Source organism: Tachypleus tridentatus, chromosome 9 (assembly GCF_004210375.1).
Source record: "Tachypleus tridentatus isolate NWPU-2018 chromosome 9, ASM421037v1, whole genome shotgun sequence".
Classification (NCBI taxonomy): domain Eukaryota; kingdom Metazoa; phylum Arthropoda; class Merostomata; order Xiphosura; family Limulidae; genus Tachypleus; species Tachypleus tridentatus.
Genome location: NC_134833.1, coordinates 143558752 through 143577832, shown reverse-complemented (window position 1 = coordinate 143577832; position 19081 = coordinate 143558752). Strand labels below are relative to the sequence as shown.

Sequence of the window (19081 nt, the reverse complement as noted above, 5' to 3'; positions counted from 1 at the left end):
TTTAATATCTATATTTTGGATGCATCATGAAAAAAACATTTTTTTTAAATAATGATTCACCAAAAAAATTATGAAAACTTATTCAGAATTTTGTAAAAAATACACTTTAAAAGGAAACTTGATAACACTTTAAGCAATCTCATGAAATATTAATAATGTTGCAAAACAATTAATACTAAAAAAATGTTTGCATAATAAACAGTTTAATATAAAATAGGTTTGTCAGCTGTGTTTCAAAAACAGCCTGCCAGAACTGATTATATAAATGATGCAAATGTTTTTGAAAAAGGTACTAATAACTATATAAACAATTTTTACCTGTCCAACACCATCATAGGTTCTCAACAATAAATTAAACATCTGTCGAATCAACTCTCGATTTTCAAACTCTGATTCTTGTGCCCATGACGTTAAAACGAAAACCATTTTTTTTATAAAAATATCTGCATGAAAAAAATTTGAACACTGTAATTAATGTTTCTGGTTGCAAAATATATCTTGCTTGCATATTTTATTTTTATCCATAATTACAGATTTTTTAGGAAGGTAAAATACTTGAATAATAGGTATTTTCCAAATTGACAAAATTGGTAATTAGACCTAACAAGTTAGTTTTAAAATCAACTGTATTTCTTGATACCTTTAGAACACTTGCCAAGATTGTTTATTATTCTAAACAAGTTTAGTTTTGAGGTTAACTGTAACTGTTGGTATCTTTTGAATAACTGATGAATTTTTTAATTAGTTTTAACAAGTAAGTTTGAAGATCAGCTATAATTCTTGATACCTTTAGAATAATCGTCAAGATTGTTAATTATTCTAAACAAGTTTAGTTCTAAGGTTAACTGTAACTGTTAATACCTTCAGAATAATTGTTAAAATTATTAATTACACTCAACAATTTAGTTTTAAGGTTTACTGTAATTGTTTATACCTTGAAAATAATTGCCAAGATTGTTAATTATTCTAAAGTTTAGTTTTAAGGTTAACAGTAATTGTTGATACCTTTAGAATAATTGACAAAATTGTTAATTAAACCTAACAAGTTAGTTTCACAATTATTAATTTATTGTCTTTGTGCCAACTGACACATGAGGTCCTCAGTTTTAGGATTACTGTGCTTCAATATCAGTTAATAAGCCTAAGAGTTAGTCTTGTAGTTTTAAAAAGTTGAAGTACATCCATATCCTACTTTACAACTTAAACAGCGCTTTAGCATAAACTGAGCAGATTGTGTTAACCTTCTCGTGTAGGCTTGTTTTCCTCTGCTTCTTCTTTTTGATCTTCTTCTGATAAGTTAACAATCTTCACCAAGGATATCAGTTTCTGGGACCAAGGTTTACTTGACTCTACTTCATTAGATGTCTCCTTATTTTCCTCTTCCTCCTCACTTGCTATGCAAAGCATGGCTTTCTTCATCATTGACTTATGAAAATTCTTTAGGTTTTCTCGTAGGTTTTCTCTACATGGACACTGGTCAGCCTGGTCTTCTTCCAAGTTTTTGAAGGACAAAATGGCTCGCATCTATTATATATACATATGTAAAATATTGGCAGACAAAGCAATCACTGGTAATGGTAATTTATTTAAAATAACATTAATGTTTTAATCTTATGTTCACATACTTTTACAACTAACAACCAAGCATTTCAACTAGATGTTCTTGTTCATAACTATGAAAAGAATTGTATTTCTGTCATCAAAATGTACAAAGATCATTGTATTCTGGAATATGAACAGACAGACTGAAAAGACTGAATAAATACCTTCTCAAGAGACAAGTTATACTGATGTTATTCATGATGATGAGAAACACACTTGAATTAAAAATGTATTCTTAAACAGCTGATATGGATATTAAAAACTCTAATTAAAATAAAATACAGAACAATGTTTCAACCTTCTTAGGTCATCTTCAGGTTCACAAAGACAGCTTGAACCTGACTCAACTTTATTTTAATTAATACCTGTAACGGCCATCTTTAGAATACATTTATACTAGCACTAAATAATAATTATAAAACAGTAATGCTATTATATGGAAGCCTCCACATATGAACCATTTCCTGATCAGAGGATGCTCAGGGTTTCTCCAAGTGTGTACATCCATATCAGCTTTCATAATATAATTAAAGAATCATTCTAATTTCATTTAAACAATTTTTTAACTGGACAAATACTGCAAAATTGATATTTTAGCATCATATAATCCTTATACAATTTGTATAATAAGCAAAAATTGTGAAATTTTAAGCTTTTAATTCTGTCATGTTTCAGGATGACTCAAATGTAAAAATCACACTTTTAGATTTTTCATAAAATTCTATTTCTATCTTCTTAGCTTACATTCATCTCTTCAAATCGAATACTAGTATTTTTAGTCAGGTTGGTATTTATTTCATCTATCTAGACTTTACGTTTGTCCAACTGTAAATTTATTGGTTGAGCATTGAACTGCCCAGAGAGGCCTTGAGAACTTTGACTGACTTTCAGCTTTTAAAAGGAGGTAAAGCCTAGAGCCAAAAATCAAAAGTAAGGAAAGGCACTAAGCTTTAAGACTGTGTAACAATGCAATGTACAAATGAGTTATACATCTGTAAGTGGTAAGGTAAGCGCAATTAAAGGTAATGATGCAATCTCAAGATAAAGTTTTGATATATTTCTCAATTACTTGGTGGTTTAAGATATTGTTATAGCTTCTATAATGATATTCTTCTTATATCCTTGATAATGTTTCTCTACTATAGTATGTTCATCTGAAATCTGCACCAATATTCTTCTGTGACAATGATCAGACATCAAATAAGAATACCAAGGATAAGCAAGCACTGTAAGGTATAACTTATGACAACAAACTATTTGTTGAAACGTATCCTTTTTCATTAAATTCGTTCTTTAAAGAACAAATAAAAAACTTTTTAGTTGTTAATAACAAATTATTCCTGTTAAATGTAAATTAATCTTGACTAAAATATATTGTTGACAAAATGCTATGCTACAACACCTGAAAATGAAGCATTATTGTTTACTGAAAAACCTTTAAGTCAAACTTTTGTTTATCTGACTCTCTAAGGACAGTCAACTGCTTCAATCATCAAAATAAAGTATCAAAGGAAATATACTGATAATTCTAAGAAGAAAAAATAAATTGTTTTGGGTTTGCTTTTTTATTAAAACAGTTTAACTACAGTTTTCAAGTTTTACACCCTAACAATTATAAATTTTTTACATAATGTTTTTTTCACACACAAAAACTTCACAACATTAAAAAAGTTCTCACCAAGTTTAACTTAATTTTTTTAATCAATTTCAAAATGAGAGTGAAAATAAAGAAAACTGGGAAAGTCAGCAATACCATACTTGTCTGTAATGGTTTAATAACTGACATTCAGTAATTTTGGTACCTGCTCTTTTGGGGAACAACGAAATTCCTTTGTCTTCTTGGCAGCTAATGATGATGGAAGATCAGACTGCTTGATCTCTACATATCGTCTCAACTGATCCTGTAATAATATTGACATTATGTAATTTTTATTTGTTTGTATTAAAGCAAAGCCACATTGGGCTATCTGTTGTGTCCACTACTGGGAATCAAACCCTGGATTTCAGTTTTGTAAATATATAAATTTGCCACTGTCACATGAAGGGACACATTATGTAATATATAAGAATTTTATACATTTCATAATATAACATACAAATGTTTAATGACCAATAAAACACTTATTCCATAGACTCTACAAATTAATACACAAAACATTTTATTCAAACTGAAACAAGTCTATATAAAACAAAATTTATTCTTAACCACCTACATACATATCCTGAACATAAATTTTCACACTTTATAAAACTAATCTTATGTTGACAACTATATCTTTTTACGTAATGAACATTATAAAATGATTAAGACTTAAAAAATACACTAATTTATCAAAATTAATTGTACGTTTCTAAAAAGTACTACATACTTAGGTTTCCAAAACAAAAAAACTAATTTTCCATAATTTTTTTTATCCTTAAGAAACTTTAATAACTGATGGCATTGTGTAATTAGATAGGTTTTATGGAGTGAGTTATAAAACATGATTGCAGCTTAAAACTGGTTAAAAACTACAGTTTTTAGGCATGTTAGTTCAAATTAATTTTAACAAATTCTATACTCAGTGGAAATGAGTAGTAAATTCAACAGAATATAATAAAAAACTTACTCCTTGTAGTTCAGATACATAATCATCAGAAAAAGATGCAATTGCTTCGACTCTGTGTCTCAACTGTAAGTCATACAAGTGATGTAGCAGGTAACATATCTGAAGCTTCACTCCTTCAGCCACATTCATTTCTATCAAGCCTTTTAACTTGTTTTCACTTGCTGAAAAAATAATTTTTGAGAAAACTGTTTTACCATGAACAGTGCACTGATTTATATATGATCAATAATTGTTAGCCATGTTATAGTAGCTCACAGAATGTCTCTGAGTTTTTTTCAAGTAGCTCATAATTCTGTCATCACTTGACCAATTTGATATCTAATTACAGAAGGTCAAACCCTTTAGACTGAAGTATTTCACTACATCCAATGCCTCATAGATTAATTTACTTTAATCATGCCTAACGAGCAATAAAATCGAATTATGTATATACACAAGCTAATGTATTTAAAAGACAGTGTGTGTGTGAGACATTATGCCACACCTGATTTCTCAAAACAGGAAGAGTCATAAAAGCCAAAATGTATTTATCCAGATAGAATAATCTGATTACTATCTGTCCCCTTAGGGGGCTGTGAGGGTGTTTGTCCATGAAACCTTATTAGTGAGTGTTGGTATAATAACCCTAAAGTAAAGACATAGTATAGGATCACCTAACCAAATGCATAAAATTTATTATGAAAGTACAAATATCAATTCCACCTAAATCATATGTGAATTGATCTATTTTCTCTTATATCACAAACGTTTTTAATAAAAACAAACCCCTTTAATCAATACAGATCCTAAATTAAGAAATCAACAAATCTCTTCCAGTTTTGTTGTTGATAAATTTCATTTTATACTTTCAGTACATAAACTAACAACAATAATAGATCATAATTTTGTTGCTAAGTGACACGACATAAAAACCATTATTGGAATGTAGTGCTACTAAATTGAACTGGCTTTCAATGAAATAGTAGTTGTTAATCTAACTAATTTCTACCAATAATTATCCTATGAATATCCCATGAATTAATATCATGTATGATATTAAGTTTGAATGGCTCACAAAGGAATTTATCGACTTCTGGTTGCTTCAACTGTACTTTACTGTTTCTTTGTTGGTCACACATTATTTCTCAAAATTTATTTATTTTAGTTAGCTATTAAATGTAGTTTAGGGTATATTAAAGGGGTGACAAGTATGGGCTTTATGCTAATACAACTAATAAAAACGAAAATAAAAGTCTCATAGATTAATATACCCTAATCCTGCCTAAAAGAATTTCAAGTGCCACAGTTATTGAGGATTCTCTCTTGTTTTACCTTGAATAAGCCACTGCTTTTTATATAGCCAATAATTTGAAATTATGCACCATCAAGTTGCATAACCATACAACAAAATGTAAAATTAAGCAATCCTTCTCTAAAGTAAAAACAGCTTAAAAATAACATTTACAAGGACGACTGACATAGTTAATGCAATTCCATTACCAACAGCAATTTAACAACTTTATTTTTATGAAATAAAACACTTTTAAACTTTAGAAGTCTTTTGTCAGGCAATGAATCAGACTGTCTAGCGAGTATGAACCATTTGCCAAGCAACAACAAATAAACTAAGTTATAACTTACCCAAAAGTTATAAATATGGCAATGCTTACCTGGACTACACTTTAGTATTCTATAAATTTGGACTATAAATATGCATTCAGAGGTTAAGAATGCTGTAACCATGCAATTGCACTGTGCTCCCAAACTATTAACGCCTTGAATACAACATGAAACTGTTTTGAACAAATACAACTTAGTACAACAAATAAAATCTCAATTCTTTTACTGCAATATAGAAATCTTGTTAATATATTTTAGCTGCAAATTTTTTTTTAAATATACACATAATTTGTTTGTTCAGAGTGTAGCTTTCAAACACTTGATCTCCATTACATAATGATGTTTCAGTTCATTCCCACTATGTACAATTTCTTCATGTCTACAAATATATATTTTTGCCATTTTATATTAGATGCACAAATTGAGTAAGTATGTTTGATGAGATCTTTATATGGTGGGGAACTTTTCAAAACTGGTTGTTAAAATATCAAGTTTTTGAATGCAAAAACTTTTCCTGTTATTTTTTATGATGTTGATCTGAATCTAATAAAATATGCACATGAAACAATGCAAGTATAAATATCTTCCTGTTTCTACTGCATTAAATAAGCAAGTTATGTTTTGTGCAAAGTTTTAACAGTAGCACATGGCATTTCTATACATTAAAACTTATCATTTAAAAAGTTCATTCATGTTGACAGTTTAATCTTTGAACAAACATTCAGTTATAATGTCAATGTTGACACTTTAATCTTTGAACAAACATTCAGTTATAATGGCAATGTCAAGTTTCTGTCATTTTAAAGAAATTTTAATTCAAAATAACAATATGTCAGGAATGCATGCACTTCAACAGATTTCAACTAACAAAAGACTCCATAAAGAACTTAAGTTCCAAAATTATTTCTGCACATTCTGACCAACAGCAAAATTTTGTAGTTAACAAAAAAATATTATCATTTAACAAATCCGTTATGCAGTATTCACTGAGGTATGAAAAAATCAATAAATAAAAGACGATGACTACATGTTGAAAACAACTATTCTCTACAGTCATAGGGCATCCTTATTTATCATATTAGTTTTTTATTAGTTTTGTGAATACTGTGAAAAATAACTGAGGTATACTTTAACTTGGTAATCATTATTAGATTGGTTGGTTCTTTGGCATTTATTGGTGCAAAGCAACTAGGTTATCTGTGCCAAACAACCAGTAAAAAAGTAAAATTGTTATAAAGTGTAAAAATGGATTAAAGTAAAAGTAAATAAATTTCAAACAGCTGGTAAAAACTTAGTGAAAAAAAGACCAATGGGCCTTAAAAATTTAAGAATATTATTAATGTGCACAGTGACACCATCACCAATAACACTATCCAATGTCAGGGATGAACCCAAGGTAAACACATGTCAAAGAAACTGGACAGTGGTTTGAAAGGATCTTAGGATTTTTTCCAGGATTAGAAAAAGAAAAGGCAATTTCCCAGTGCAAATCATCAGGAAAAGCATTCTTCTGCCAGATCTGGTTAAAACCAACCAGAAAAATAACAATAGAAGCAGGAGAGAGATGGCACAGTATCTTGTAGTGTATATCATCAGGTCTGACCAATGTACCGCTGGACTGATGAAAGGAAGTTTGAGTTCCACCAGTGAAGAGGGGTGATTGTGGTCATAGAGACAATCAGCCCAAAAGGAAAGAGGCAATCACTCTGTCTGAGTCTTGATGGCTAAAAAGGTGGGGGATGAAGTTGAAGTGCTAGATACCCAGCAAAAACTTTTTCTAAGAGTATCAACAATACTTTAGGCATCAGCATCTTCCTGGCCATCAGAGAGCAATATCGAAATGGGGGCAGAAGTATACTGCCCATTAATTAATGATTGGTAATAGAAGAGACGCTGGTTGTGAATTTAATTCAAGATTCATTCTGGCTTTGACGTCTTACCTGCCAAGCATATGCAATGGCCCACTGAAAAGTGATGAGGTTTGAAAGTATGAGATACCTATAAAAGGTATACCAGGCTCATTTTCGGGGCTTTCGGTGCTATTTGGCAAGCAGGATTCTGCCACAAACAAAGAAAACTGTGGAAAACATGTCAAGGTTTTAGGATTACATTGAGTAGTTGTCTGGATAATACAGTCATTCACTGATGCCACTCAGCCATCTGTCAATGGCTTACCAACAATGGCAGGATCAAGCTCCAAGAGATCAGTGACAGAGTCCATTAGCCTTGTTCAACTTTCACCAAGGCATGCAGGTCGGAAGATATCGACCATGGTCAGTCTCTCTCAAAATTATAGGAAAATTATTAATGTCCCATGAGTCACTGTCAACCCTCCAAGAAATGTGAGAGAAAAGTAAAGGGGAACAGAGAGAGAGAGAGAGATCAATAGCAATAAAAGAATGACTAGGTGTATGAAAAGTATGTATAAACACCAGTATTGAAGAGAGAAACGTTGTGATCTGAGAGCAATATCAGCACTTCCCCAAAGGGGATTATGTCCATTTGAGTACCCCAGAATTAAAAAGGGAGATGGTAACTGTTCAATGACAGCATAAAGATCTGATTGATTAAAGGTCTCTCCAGGAGATAGATAGAGAGAACAAACAGTAATGGTATGACCCAACAAAATATAGATAGCTATGGCTTCCAAGGGTGTATCAACTGGCAAAGATAGGATAAGCATGTGCTGGTGAACAAGCACTGCCATGCTACCATGCACTCATCCATCACACAACCTGTCATTGTGATATAAAGAAAACTGCCAAAAGATTACAATATTGGCAGGTTTCAAAAACATTTCCTGTAAGGAAAGACACATAGGATGATAAGAATCAGTCAGCACCTTGATGTCATCTAAATTAGAACAGAAACCTCGACAGTTCCACTGTATCAATGTGGCCATTTTTATTTAAGTGGAGAAGAACTGGGCAGAGAGCCCTTCTGTTTTCTCTTTACTTGACAGAAATCTATTGGTCTCCATAGATCCTGCCCTGGGTCAAGCAGGCAGGTCTCTGTCTGTGGATGAAGAGTCCAGTGACTGATAGCATAAACAGAAGCTCATTTTTAGAATACTATTTATTACTGTGAACAGTAGAGATCAAAGTATATATACATGATGTCACTGTGAATTATTTAAAACTTTTACTTAGAAATATTCACTTTCTTCAAAGTCTAATGAATGCTACACTGATTTATCAACTTTGTATAAAATCCAATAATTTTTATATGTTTATGAAAGCTCACTTGTAACAACAATGATAATTATAAGTTCTTCCTTCATATATTTAAGTTTTATTTTTATAACCCATAATAATTCCATTGTATAGTCCTCAGAATAATATTACTGTATTTAAAGATGATCACTATTTAATCATACTTCTAACTACATATAAGCCTGTATGCAGAATGTCTGAAAGGTGGGTTTAACTTCGTAAGATTAAAAGACAAAACACATTGTGCAAAACATGGTAATGCTATGGAAGTCTGGAGGAAGATGCGAAATATTCACATGAACATGAAATTTGCAAAGTATTTTTTTCACATCACAAAAATATGGAGTTTGTCCTAACCCCCTCAAAAGCACCTGTATATATGTGTGACATAACACTAAATGTTGTTATCTATGGATGTAAATTTCAACCTACTTTGATCATAATTTCTGTCAAAGGTTGCAGGGTCCAGAAGAACTAGCAGCCATTCCAAGTCTTGGTCATCTAGTAGTCCAACTAACAAAAGTTTATCGGCAAGCTTAAGCAGAGGACTGTAAAGAAAGAGAAAACAGTCATTAATATTGAAGACTGTGATAAATAAGTAATTTAATAACATTTAAGTCTGTAAAAATAACATATCCTGGATTTGTACTTAAAACTGTATCAAACAAAATAATCCAATCAAATCATTATCATTTACCACAGCAGAAAAGCTATGAAACACTAAACCTCAATCTTTTTTGTAATTAAACATAAAGCTACACAATGGACTATCTGTGCTTTGCCCACTATAGGTACTGAAATCCACTCTTTAGCATCATAACCCTCAGACTTACTGCTGAGTCAACAGAACCATCATCACCAAAAGTCTGTTTTCCCATTAGTAATTTGTTTTTCTTACGGATCACAAATACTTTTCAAAATGTTTCATTTTAAAGTTTGAAAACAAAATGTGTCCAGGTTTAAATAAAAAATTCCAATACCAACTTGTTTTCTTGATTTTTATATTAACACACTCTTTTCAACCTCAAGACTGTCTATTGAAAATGTAAATGCCTTTTGACAAAAATAATAAAAGTATCCAATAGAACAAAACAGATAATTTTATCCTTGTAATCCACTTATTCTAAAGATGTCTGGCATGGGTATTAAAACTTTAATTAAATACATTTTGAGTTCAAGTGGGGTTATTTTCATCAAGAATTACTTCACTACAGCAATTATTCAAGACTTGTAATCCATGTTTTTGGTAAGAGAAAGAAATGAAAAATTTTTAATTTCTTAAATATCTTAGTTTATGCACACAAATACAGTCACAACACTTTGGTATCATGTCATTTGTAAGCACAAAATATGTTTTTGTGTGTGTATGCATTATTGAATTAAATTAATTGAAATTATTGTTAGATAATCCATAATCACAAATATATTAACTTCAGAATTTTTAGTTAAAAGAATACTTCCTAATTAAGATATACTTATAGCCAACTATAAATATTTCTTAAGTACGAGTGATCGGTGTTCCATCAAAACCATAACTAAAAAGAAGAGAGTATAAGAACTAAACCATTAAACAAAACTAATTATTTTTTGTATCACCAAATGACACTACTAAATTATAAAATGCTTTAAAAAGAATGATAAAGTTAGATACTTTAAAAAAGTAATCTACAAATATGAGTACATACACAAAAAGATTTTCATTGCTGCCTCCAATAGGATCACGGTTTGGACGGTTTCCTTTACGGACAGCATCATCTAAAGCTTCCATAACAAACTGTTTTAGATCATTAACAGGAAAGTATGGTGTGCTGAGACCCTTAATTGATTCAATCCTTTCTCTGTGAAATACACACAAGATATATTTTTTTTAAATTAGACAACAGTTTTGGGATATAAAATAAATTACCACTTTAAGTGAACACTATTACTTTGTATGCATATATTTTTGATTGTTGGCATTACAGAAGTTTACCTAAGATAATAAATACAAGTTTTATGTGGAAAAATAAAATGCAATGTATGACTTAACACCGAGGAAGAATACTAAAACTATATTATTACAAGTTACAGTATAAAATTATATGAACATATTAATCTGATGTGGTTCATCATCTCCCATGGATTCCACTGGTCATCTTTAGGTAATATATGAAATATGAATTATAAAAGTTTAGGAAAAACTATGTTCAAAGGTGTGGAGCTTATTAATACTAAAAATAAACTACCTTATAACACCAAACTGTTGTTTTTCTTTAATTGGACTATTTGAAGCTTTGAACTGTCAATTATGGTTTACATTTTAGTAGAATATGCCTAAAGAAGCCATAAAGTAACACTCTGAGTATCCAATTAAAGAAAAAACAATTTGGTGTTATAAAGCCAGTATTTCTAGTATTTAAATGTTTTCTATACACCAGTTTCCACTACAGAAATTAAACAGTGTGTGGATTATATCTATCAAAGACACTATATTATTATAATGTGTAACTTATGTTCCTTATAGATACATAACTTATACTTATCTAAAATAAATATACATTTAAAACATAAATTGTATGCACCAAGAATCTTGTAAAGTTGCAAAGTGTGATTTATATTTATACTAAGAAAACTAAAGAGGTATTATGTTTGAGAGGTTTTACATTTCATAATGATAATGTGTAGTACAATCCTTTCAGATAAGATATTGTTTATAATTATTAGGAATGGTATATACGTACGGAGTATGACTCATGGTCATCTGGGGCCTGATGGAAACACACTGTAGGGTAGAAAATGAATGGGCAAGAACAGGATCTTCATACATAGCTCGGATCTCAGATCCCATTGGTGTGATGAACTCATTTTGAGTCAAACTTCTGTGAATGATGAGTAAATTATTGTTATAATGTAACACTGTTCAATATATATTTCCACCACTAACTGTTCATGAATTACCTCAATAAATTATTATAGTGTATATCTGCTAATACAAATAATAAAAATAGCTGAAGAATATAATGAGCTTCACAAGCCTTACTGGAACTTTCTGTATGGAAGAAAAATTATAAACCATACTTATAGAAAAACAATATATACATTAAAAGAAAATATATATATATACAAACACACATTAAATCTGGAAGTAGTATGTTTATGTAAGTATAAAATCAAAGGAGATGAGATTACCCAGAGTTCCATGTGACTTTTCCCAACCCTCTATAGTAGCTTAAACTAACTATGAAAAAAATAATTGAATTCAGATTAAATTCTTTGGAAAATTCTGTACAGGTTGGTTCTAATTCTCCAGATGCTTCTGAATGGATAATTTTAACAGAAACACAGAAAACCCAAGACTCGTAAAATTGACTTCAACATGAACTAATTAATTTGAAGTAATTTCTCACCTTGCATAAGCATGAAATTCTAAATGTAAAGCAATAAGAAGATCAGTAAATGCTGTCCTCAATGGGCCAGACATGTACTCAGACTGAATGGCATACAACAATTGTTTGGTGTCCACATGGGAACAGATAATGTGAGCTGCTCTGTGATTGCCTTGGAAACAGAGAGCACCATACAAAGCAAGGGTGTGAGAATGAAAACTAAAAAAAAAAAAAAAAAAAACAGAGGAAAAGTCATTTTATTAACCAGACAGCCAGTTCTGAATTTTTTTTATATCAAAAATATTATGCATTGTCCAAAGAAGGTAATAAAAAAAATATACATCAATTTTATTTTCTATTTTCTTTCTGTAAGATACAAATTTATGTATAATCTAATTAACATACACTTTAACATTAACACATCAAATGCAGAAAATTTTCAACTCAATATTTCAGTTACAAAATATTATCAATGCATACTTACTAATATCATATCTCTTAAAAAGTTACTTACTGTTCTACACCTCTTATCACATCTTTATATAAAACACAAGCATATGTACTGATTACTGTAACAATTCTTTGATAAAAAATATTATTTAAGTAACAACTAATATCCTTCCCCCAAGAATGCAAACTTCCCAAGGTAAAATGCAACAAAGAACCAACAGTTATCTTTTATACATGTATGACTATTCTAATATCACTACACAACTTTTTAATGCAATTAAAATTAAAAACTCCAGGTAGTAAAATTCTGACTTATGTTATAAAACAAAATACACAAAATATTTGTTCCATTCAGCATTTTAAATGATCTTTACAATTTGTATCAATTACATGCTTACTATTTGAATTTTCAAACTGAAACAAATAATACCTTAATAACTTCTCAAATTCAATTAGTTCCAATATATCCACACAGCGATCTTCTTCAGGTATATGGATGGCAAGCATAGAAACAGGGTCTTCACACAGCATGCTCCAGCCACGAATGTCTGAGAGTTTCAGAGCATGTGGTCTCAAGGAATGGTTTGGAACCCGAGACCATTGAAAAGGCTGAAGACATTGAACCTGTTGTGTGTAAATCAGAGTATCATAAAACCCTTAAGCAAGTGTCCTTTTAAGTAAACTTATTTTTTGTAAACAGGAAGGTGCAGAACAAAAATTTTGATACATAAATACAAGTAGTAAATATATTCACTGTCAACTGTATTCTAAACAAAGAAGTGTAAAAACAATATCTATCAGAAGTAAATTTTATGAAAACTATTCTTGAACAAGAGAAAACGTCTCTGGACAAGCTTAATTCTTTTTAGAATGATTTAAGTAAAAACACTGTTAATATATATTTTTATTTTTGTGCTATTGTATTTAATTAATATTTCAAATTTAAATTTGAACAAAAAATACTAAATGCAATTTCTGGATAGTCAGGATACAAAAACTAATAAAACATCTTTATTTTCCTACTTAAACAAATGCATACAATACCTTTAACCTTGGTGGACACTGTGGATTAATATGTTTTTCTGTACTATGCAGTAATGCTGCTGACAATGGGAGTGTATCATTTGTTCGACCTAATTCAAACTGTAAAGAATCTTTGCTGGTAGCTTCAAAGAAAACAGCAGGGAAGAGTTTCATACCAGGTTCCATCTGTATAAATGAAGGTAATAGTGTATTTTCAAAAAACAACTAAGTGTGTAGACTAAAGTAATTTAATCATTTTTAAAGAAATCTTAGAAGAAGGAGTGGTAAAAAATAACTCCTACTAGTATCTCCACTAATGTCTTTATGATCATCTATATTTATGTCATTTATGTGCTTTTTCCAAAAACGGACTTATTATATTCCATCTGGTGATAAAAGCATGTTACTAGCTTTATCTCTCTTAACTTTAATGTATCATAAGAGTTTTAATTAAAAATCATGAAAGAAATCCATAACTTTACATTGGTTACACTCTTTATTGTAACACTAAATGTAGTCCGTTCCATGCATTAAAAGTATAAAACAGTAGGGAACTATCTCATGAACAGAAAACAAAGTTCATAACATATTCAAATTTCAAAATAAACCCCTTCCTCTTGTTTGATAGATATCAACACCAGCACTTCCAAATAATCCTTTCCCATTGTGGCACAAAGTACATCTTTAATTATTTTCAGTTTGCTGAATGCTCTGTTACAATGTACTTGAGTAAAAGACAAGGCTAGAAGATATTCATAGGTTAAATACTAAGTGGTTTAAGCAGTTACATACATGTTGTATTCATGCAGATGTTGATAAAGCATATGTAACATTCCTTACAATCTTGATTCTCATTGTAAGAGGAAAAGATAAATAACAAATATAAATAATCAAAAATAACTAAATTAGTGCATAAAGTCCAGTTTAATTTTTCATGCCTTTTAATTGGTACTTTCTGTATATGTAAGAGCCTGTGTGCACAGACAAGCAAACAAATGACCCTATATTAGTACAACACAGTCCACATATGCACAATAATTAGTTTTAATAAAAAAATAATTTCACTTGATACATTTATATGATGTAGAGAATACAATTAAAATATAGAAGCTCCAAGATGAAAGGATGTCTTTAAAATTAACATTCAATACAATGTTGTATCACAAAATGTTTGAAAAGTAACAACCTAAAATATTGTACAAATACTATACAAAATTATATAATATTTCATCCATGATCTACATATAATTTAAAAAGTACACATAACATTTCATGCAATAGGTTAGTATTTTATGTATGAGAATACAACAAATAGTAGTAACAATCTGTCACCCTGCAAACCAAGAGAAAGTTTTAAGAAAATATCAAAACACATGTACGTAGCTTCACAATATATAGTAAGTGAAAAAATTAAGTGCAAGTACTGGCCACCTTATGTTTTATGCAATTTTTGTTATTTTTACAACAATCATTTAATTACTACAAATATTTTAAAGTTATAACATTCAATATTTTCCATGAAATTTAATCTAGCAGCCTAAACTGAAACAGTGGCTAGCCAAGTGGAAAACTTCCTACCATCTCATTGGACCAGTCCACCAATGGTTTTGTATAAAAATTAAATTAAACTAAATATGAAAACAAAAAAAAAATTTAAAAAGTTGAAAAAGCAAAATTATATCTTTCAATTTAGTAAAAAATATTATAATGTTTATGACATACATTTGTAAGTTCTTTTTTCATAGCCAACATAAAAACCTCCCAATGGCACAATGATATGTCTGTGGACTTACACTGCTAAAAACTGAGTTTTAATACCTGTGTTGCACAGAGCACAGATAGCCTATTGTGTAGCTTTGTGCTTAATTCTAAGAAGCAAACACAAAATACTGAAATATCAAATAAAGTTACAGTAAACAGAACGTACCTTAAACCTGTGTTTTGTTGGCTTTCCATCAGCAGTGAATGTGAGGATTCCTGTAGAGATGTCAATGTGACAGCCTATGTACATCCCTTGGTTTGTGCTCCGAGTCCCAGCTTCACTCTGGTGGACTTCTGCATGAAGTTGTCCAGCACATACCATGTAACAGTTCTGTCTTTCTAAGCTGTAAAAGTTTCAAAAATGCAAAGGACTTATCTTGAACTTGTGCACCATTATCACTTGTACAATTTATCATAACTCTGATCCCAAATAAAGTTATAATTTACCTTAAGTTACTGAAACAAAACAATACTGAAAATTAAATGAATCTTTCATCAAAAAACAAAACTGGAAACATAACACCCAATATAAACTTATTACTTAGTATATTAAAAAATTTTCCAAAATGTCTTCAAACAAGAGTGATATATCTGTACCAAGTGTGGTAAACATGAAGAATACGTCCTGAAATAAAACTTTCACAGTGGATGTTTGTCAACACATTTTATATAATAGTTCAATTACACTGCACAACAATTTTTTTGAAAAGTTTTTGCTGATTGTGACAGATACGTGGTGGGTATGCACAAATATAGTTTTGGTTTTGCTTCATCACATAGGAACTCTAAGAAATAGACAGTTAACTGTTTACCGGCAATAACGTATTTAATTGCGTTTATGTTTCTAATACAATATTAAATTCAACATAATTACAAGTGTTTTGCTCCTGATTTTTGTTTGTATTCAATGTTTGGTGCATCATGTTGCAGTGTCCAACAGAAGTCAGCAAGCATTGACAGATTCCAGTTGCCCTGATATCATTTTTCCATCATAGCAAAACTGAAGATTTCAATGAAACTGTACTTGACGGGCAAATTTGGATGTGATTATCATGATCAGCAGCCAAAAATCCATAAGGAACACCCAACAGTGTTGAAGAAGCAAAAACTTTGTTGTGCAGTGTTATTAATTATTACCAACTTTAAATGACGGTTGATTTGTGCTCTTTGACTATTTCAAAACAGTTAAATATCTTGGACAATGGAAATTACAAGCATTATGCAAAGTTACTACATATACCTTATATCAAGTACTGTTGTCAAGGTAATGCTTATAGGGCTACATTTAATTTATCTTCTATTCAGTTTAACAGTTATTTTAGTTTGATTTTGACTTATTTATCCATTAGATTAATAGTGGTTATCAAATGAACTGAGTACTACATAAAATTAAAGAAGAGTAAGAGGAAATACCATAATATGAGTCATACTACATTGTACATTATACTGTAATAGGAATACAGACTTAAAGCATTGCAGTATAATGAAGTGAATCAATATATTTTATAGCTTCACAGTCCTGTCTTGATCAGGTCAAGCTTCAGACCTTGTATTCCTATTACATCATAGCATACACTCTATTATGCCTAATATAGTGTTACTGAGCCAACTACAAAATAGTTAAAATATCATTTCCCATCTATCTTGTCTCAAAAATTACAAACACCACTGAGTGCACTTCAGTGTTTTAACATCCAATTTTTTTTGCTCATAAACTTTACCAGTAAGATTAAATATTTGCCACATGACTATGAAACAATGGTGTAGTAAAATTTTTGAATTTAAGTAGCTGCTTAAAAAGAACAAAACATGACTGGCTTACATATTGCAATAACTTGAAGTCTGAAAACGTTTTGATCATATCACTAAATTACCAGGGTCTTGGTAACTCACTCAGGTGAGTACAGCAATGAATACAAAAAAAAACTATCTTGGTTGAAAAATATGAAACACTTATTTTTAGGTCCAATAAAAATGCTGATTGGAGTTTACTTAAAGCCAATACTGTATTATTTTTAAGCTGTATTATTCATAACTTGACCAAAATAATTTATCTTTAGTAATTTATAAATATTATACCAGAAACAAAACAATTAGTATCTTACACTTCTAGATGAGACCCTTCTTCCAAGTATTGAAACATCACTTTGCGAACTTTACTATTGTCAAAACTTTTGTCAAAATAATGGTAGTTTGTTGTTGACCAGCCACAATAAACGTGGTTAGGATCTTGCCCTGGGAATATTCTCACACCATAGAAGTACTCATCAAGGAGTTCTAGCCCCACATTTTCCACTTCATGATCAATCGAGTCTTCTGGCTCTTGAATGACACCACGAGAATGTTTTCTATTACTAGTCATAGGTCTTTCAGGGGATCCTGTTCCCCCTGGTACAATGCCTCCGCTTGTGAGACTAGTTGGCCGATCAGGTACAGATGGTACTCCAATATTGGAAGAACTGCTAGCAGAGATTACTTGTACTGCAGGAGCTCGGAGACTAAGAGTGGCACCCATAGGGGCAGAAAGTGGTTTATCTCTTTCTGGAGGCAAATCATAGCCATACTGCTTGTTCTGATCTAATCCTCCAGTACGTGTTGCAGCACTTTTTTCTCTTCTCTCTAAACCTTCCTTTTTCTTAGAAAAGAACCGAAATGGTGAACGGCCTCTCTTTTTCTGCTTATCATCCCTGTAGCTTGAAGAAGGTTCTGGTGTAGAACTTTTCTTTAAACTCTTGTCTAATCCTTTCTTATGTAGAGCTTCTTCACTAGATGCAGCTCTCAACTTTGAAGGTTCTGGGGCCCTTTCGCCTGGTACCGATAGGTTTGACATTGCTAGGTCAAAAGACTGAGTCTTATGCAACATGCTATTAGAGCCTGATCTTTGTTGTGCAAGAGTAGGTTGTGGTGGCTGGACCAACCTCTTTCCTTGCTCCAAATTAAGAGCACTCATGGTTTGAACAACATCTTCTGAATAACCTCGTTGCAAGTCTGAAAGGAACATCATTCTGATAAAAAAAACAGAAGTTTAAACTGGTGATCAAATTTTAATTACTGATCAGTAAGTTACTGGGGTAGACATCTACAATCACATTAGCCAGGTTAAAAACTTACTATGGCTCTATGTAAAGGACTGAAGTTTCTAACAAAATGTTAGAAAATGCCACAATAGGTCCAATAAATAGAGTTCTGTTAATTTTATCTATAATTATGTTTAAAAATAATAAACATAATATGTATTCTATGCTACTTTAGAAAAATAGGCATTCAAATAGTGAAGCAAATATATGGTGTCCAAAAATGAATGTACCAAAAATAAAGTTAAATAACATTGTTTTATGATATAACTACAAAAATTAAATATAAATATAAGTAGTAGACTTGTATGTCTTGTTTTGTTGCATTAATTTTTGTTTTGTTCTTGTTTCTTTAATGAACAAATTGTTACTGGATATTCATGCCT

The 19081-nt window shown here is 30.7% G+C and overlaps 1 protein-coding gene across 11 annotated transcripts in view; it reads right to left on the bottom strand.

The window, feature by feature from the left end:
- Positions 1 to 19081, bottom strand: part of LOC143226567 (ryanodine receptor-like) — a 250771-nt gene that overhangs the window by 124046 nt on the left and 107644 nt on the right. For all 11 annotated transcript variants that reach the window (XM_076457710.1, XM_076457700.1, XM_076457702.1 and 8 more), the window contains 12 exons: positions 17727 to 18609; positions 15788 to 15965; positions 13882 to 14046; positions 13268 to 13461; positions 12409 to 12606; positions 11743 to 11880; positions 10708 to 10860; positions 9455 to 9570; positions 4212 to 4372; positions 3405 to 3503; positions 1242 to 1524; positions 319 to 443 (listed from right to left, as the gene is read on the bottom strand). In XM_076457710.1, the coding sequence (XP_076313825.1) occupies positions 319 to 443; positions 1242 to 1524; positions 3405 to 3503; positions 4212 to 4372; positions 9455 to 9570; positions 10708 to 10860; positions 11743 to 11880; positions 12409 to 12606; positions 13268 to 13461; positions 13882 to 14046; positions 15788 to 15965; positions 17727 to 18609 (2693 nt within the window). The remainder of the gene's footprint in view (positions 1 to 318; positions 444 to 1241; positions 1525 to 3404; positions 3504 to 4211; positions 4373 to 9454; positions 9571 to 10707; positions 10861 to 11742; positions 11881 to 12408; positions 12607 to 13267; positions 13462 to 13881; positions 14047 to 15787; positions 15966 to 17726; positions 18610 to 19081) is intronic.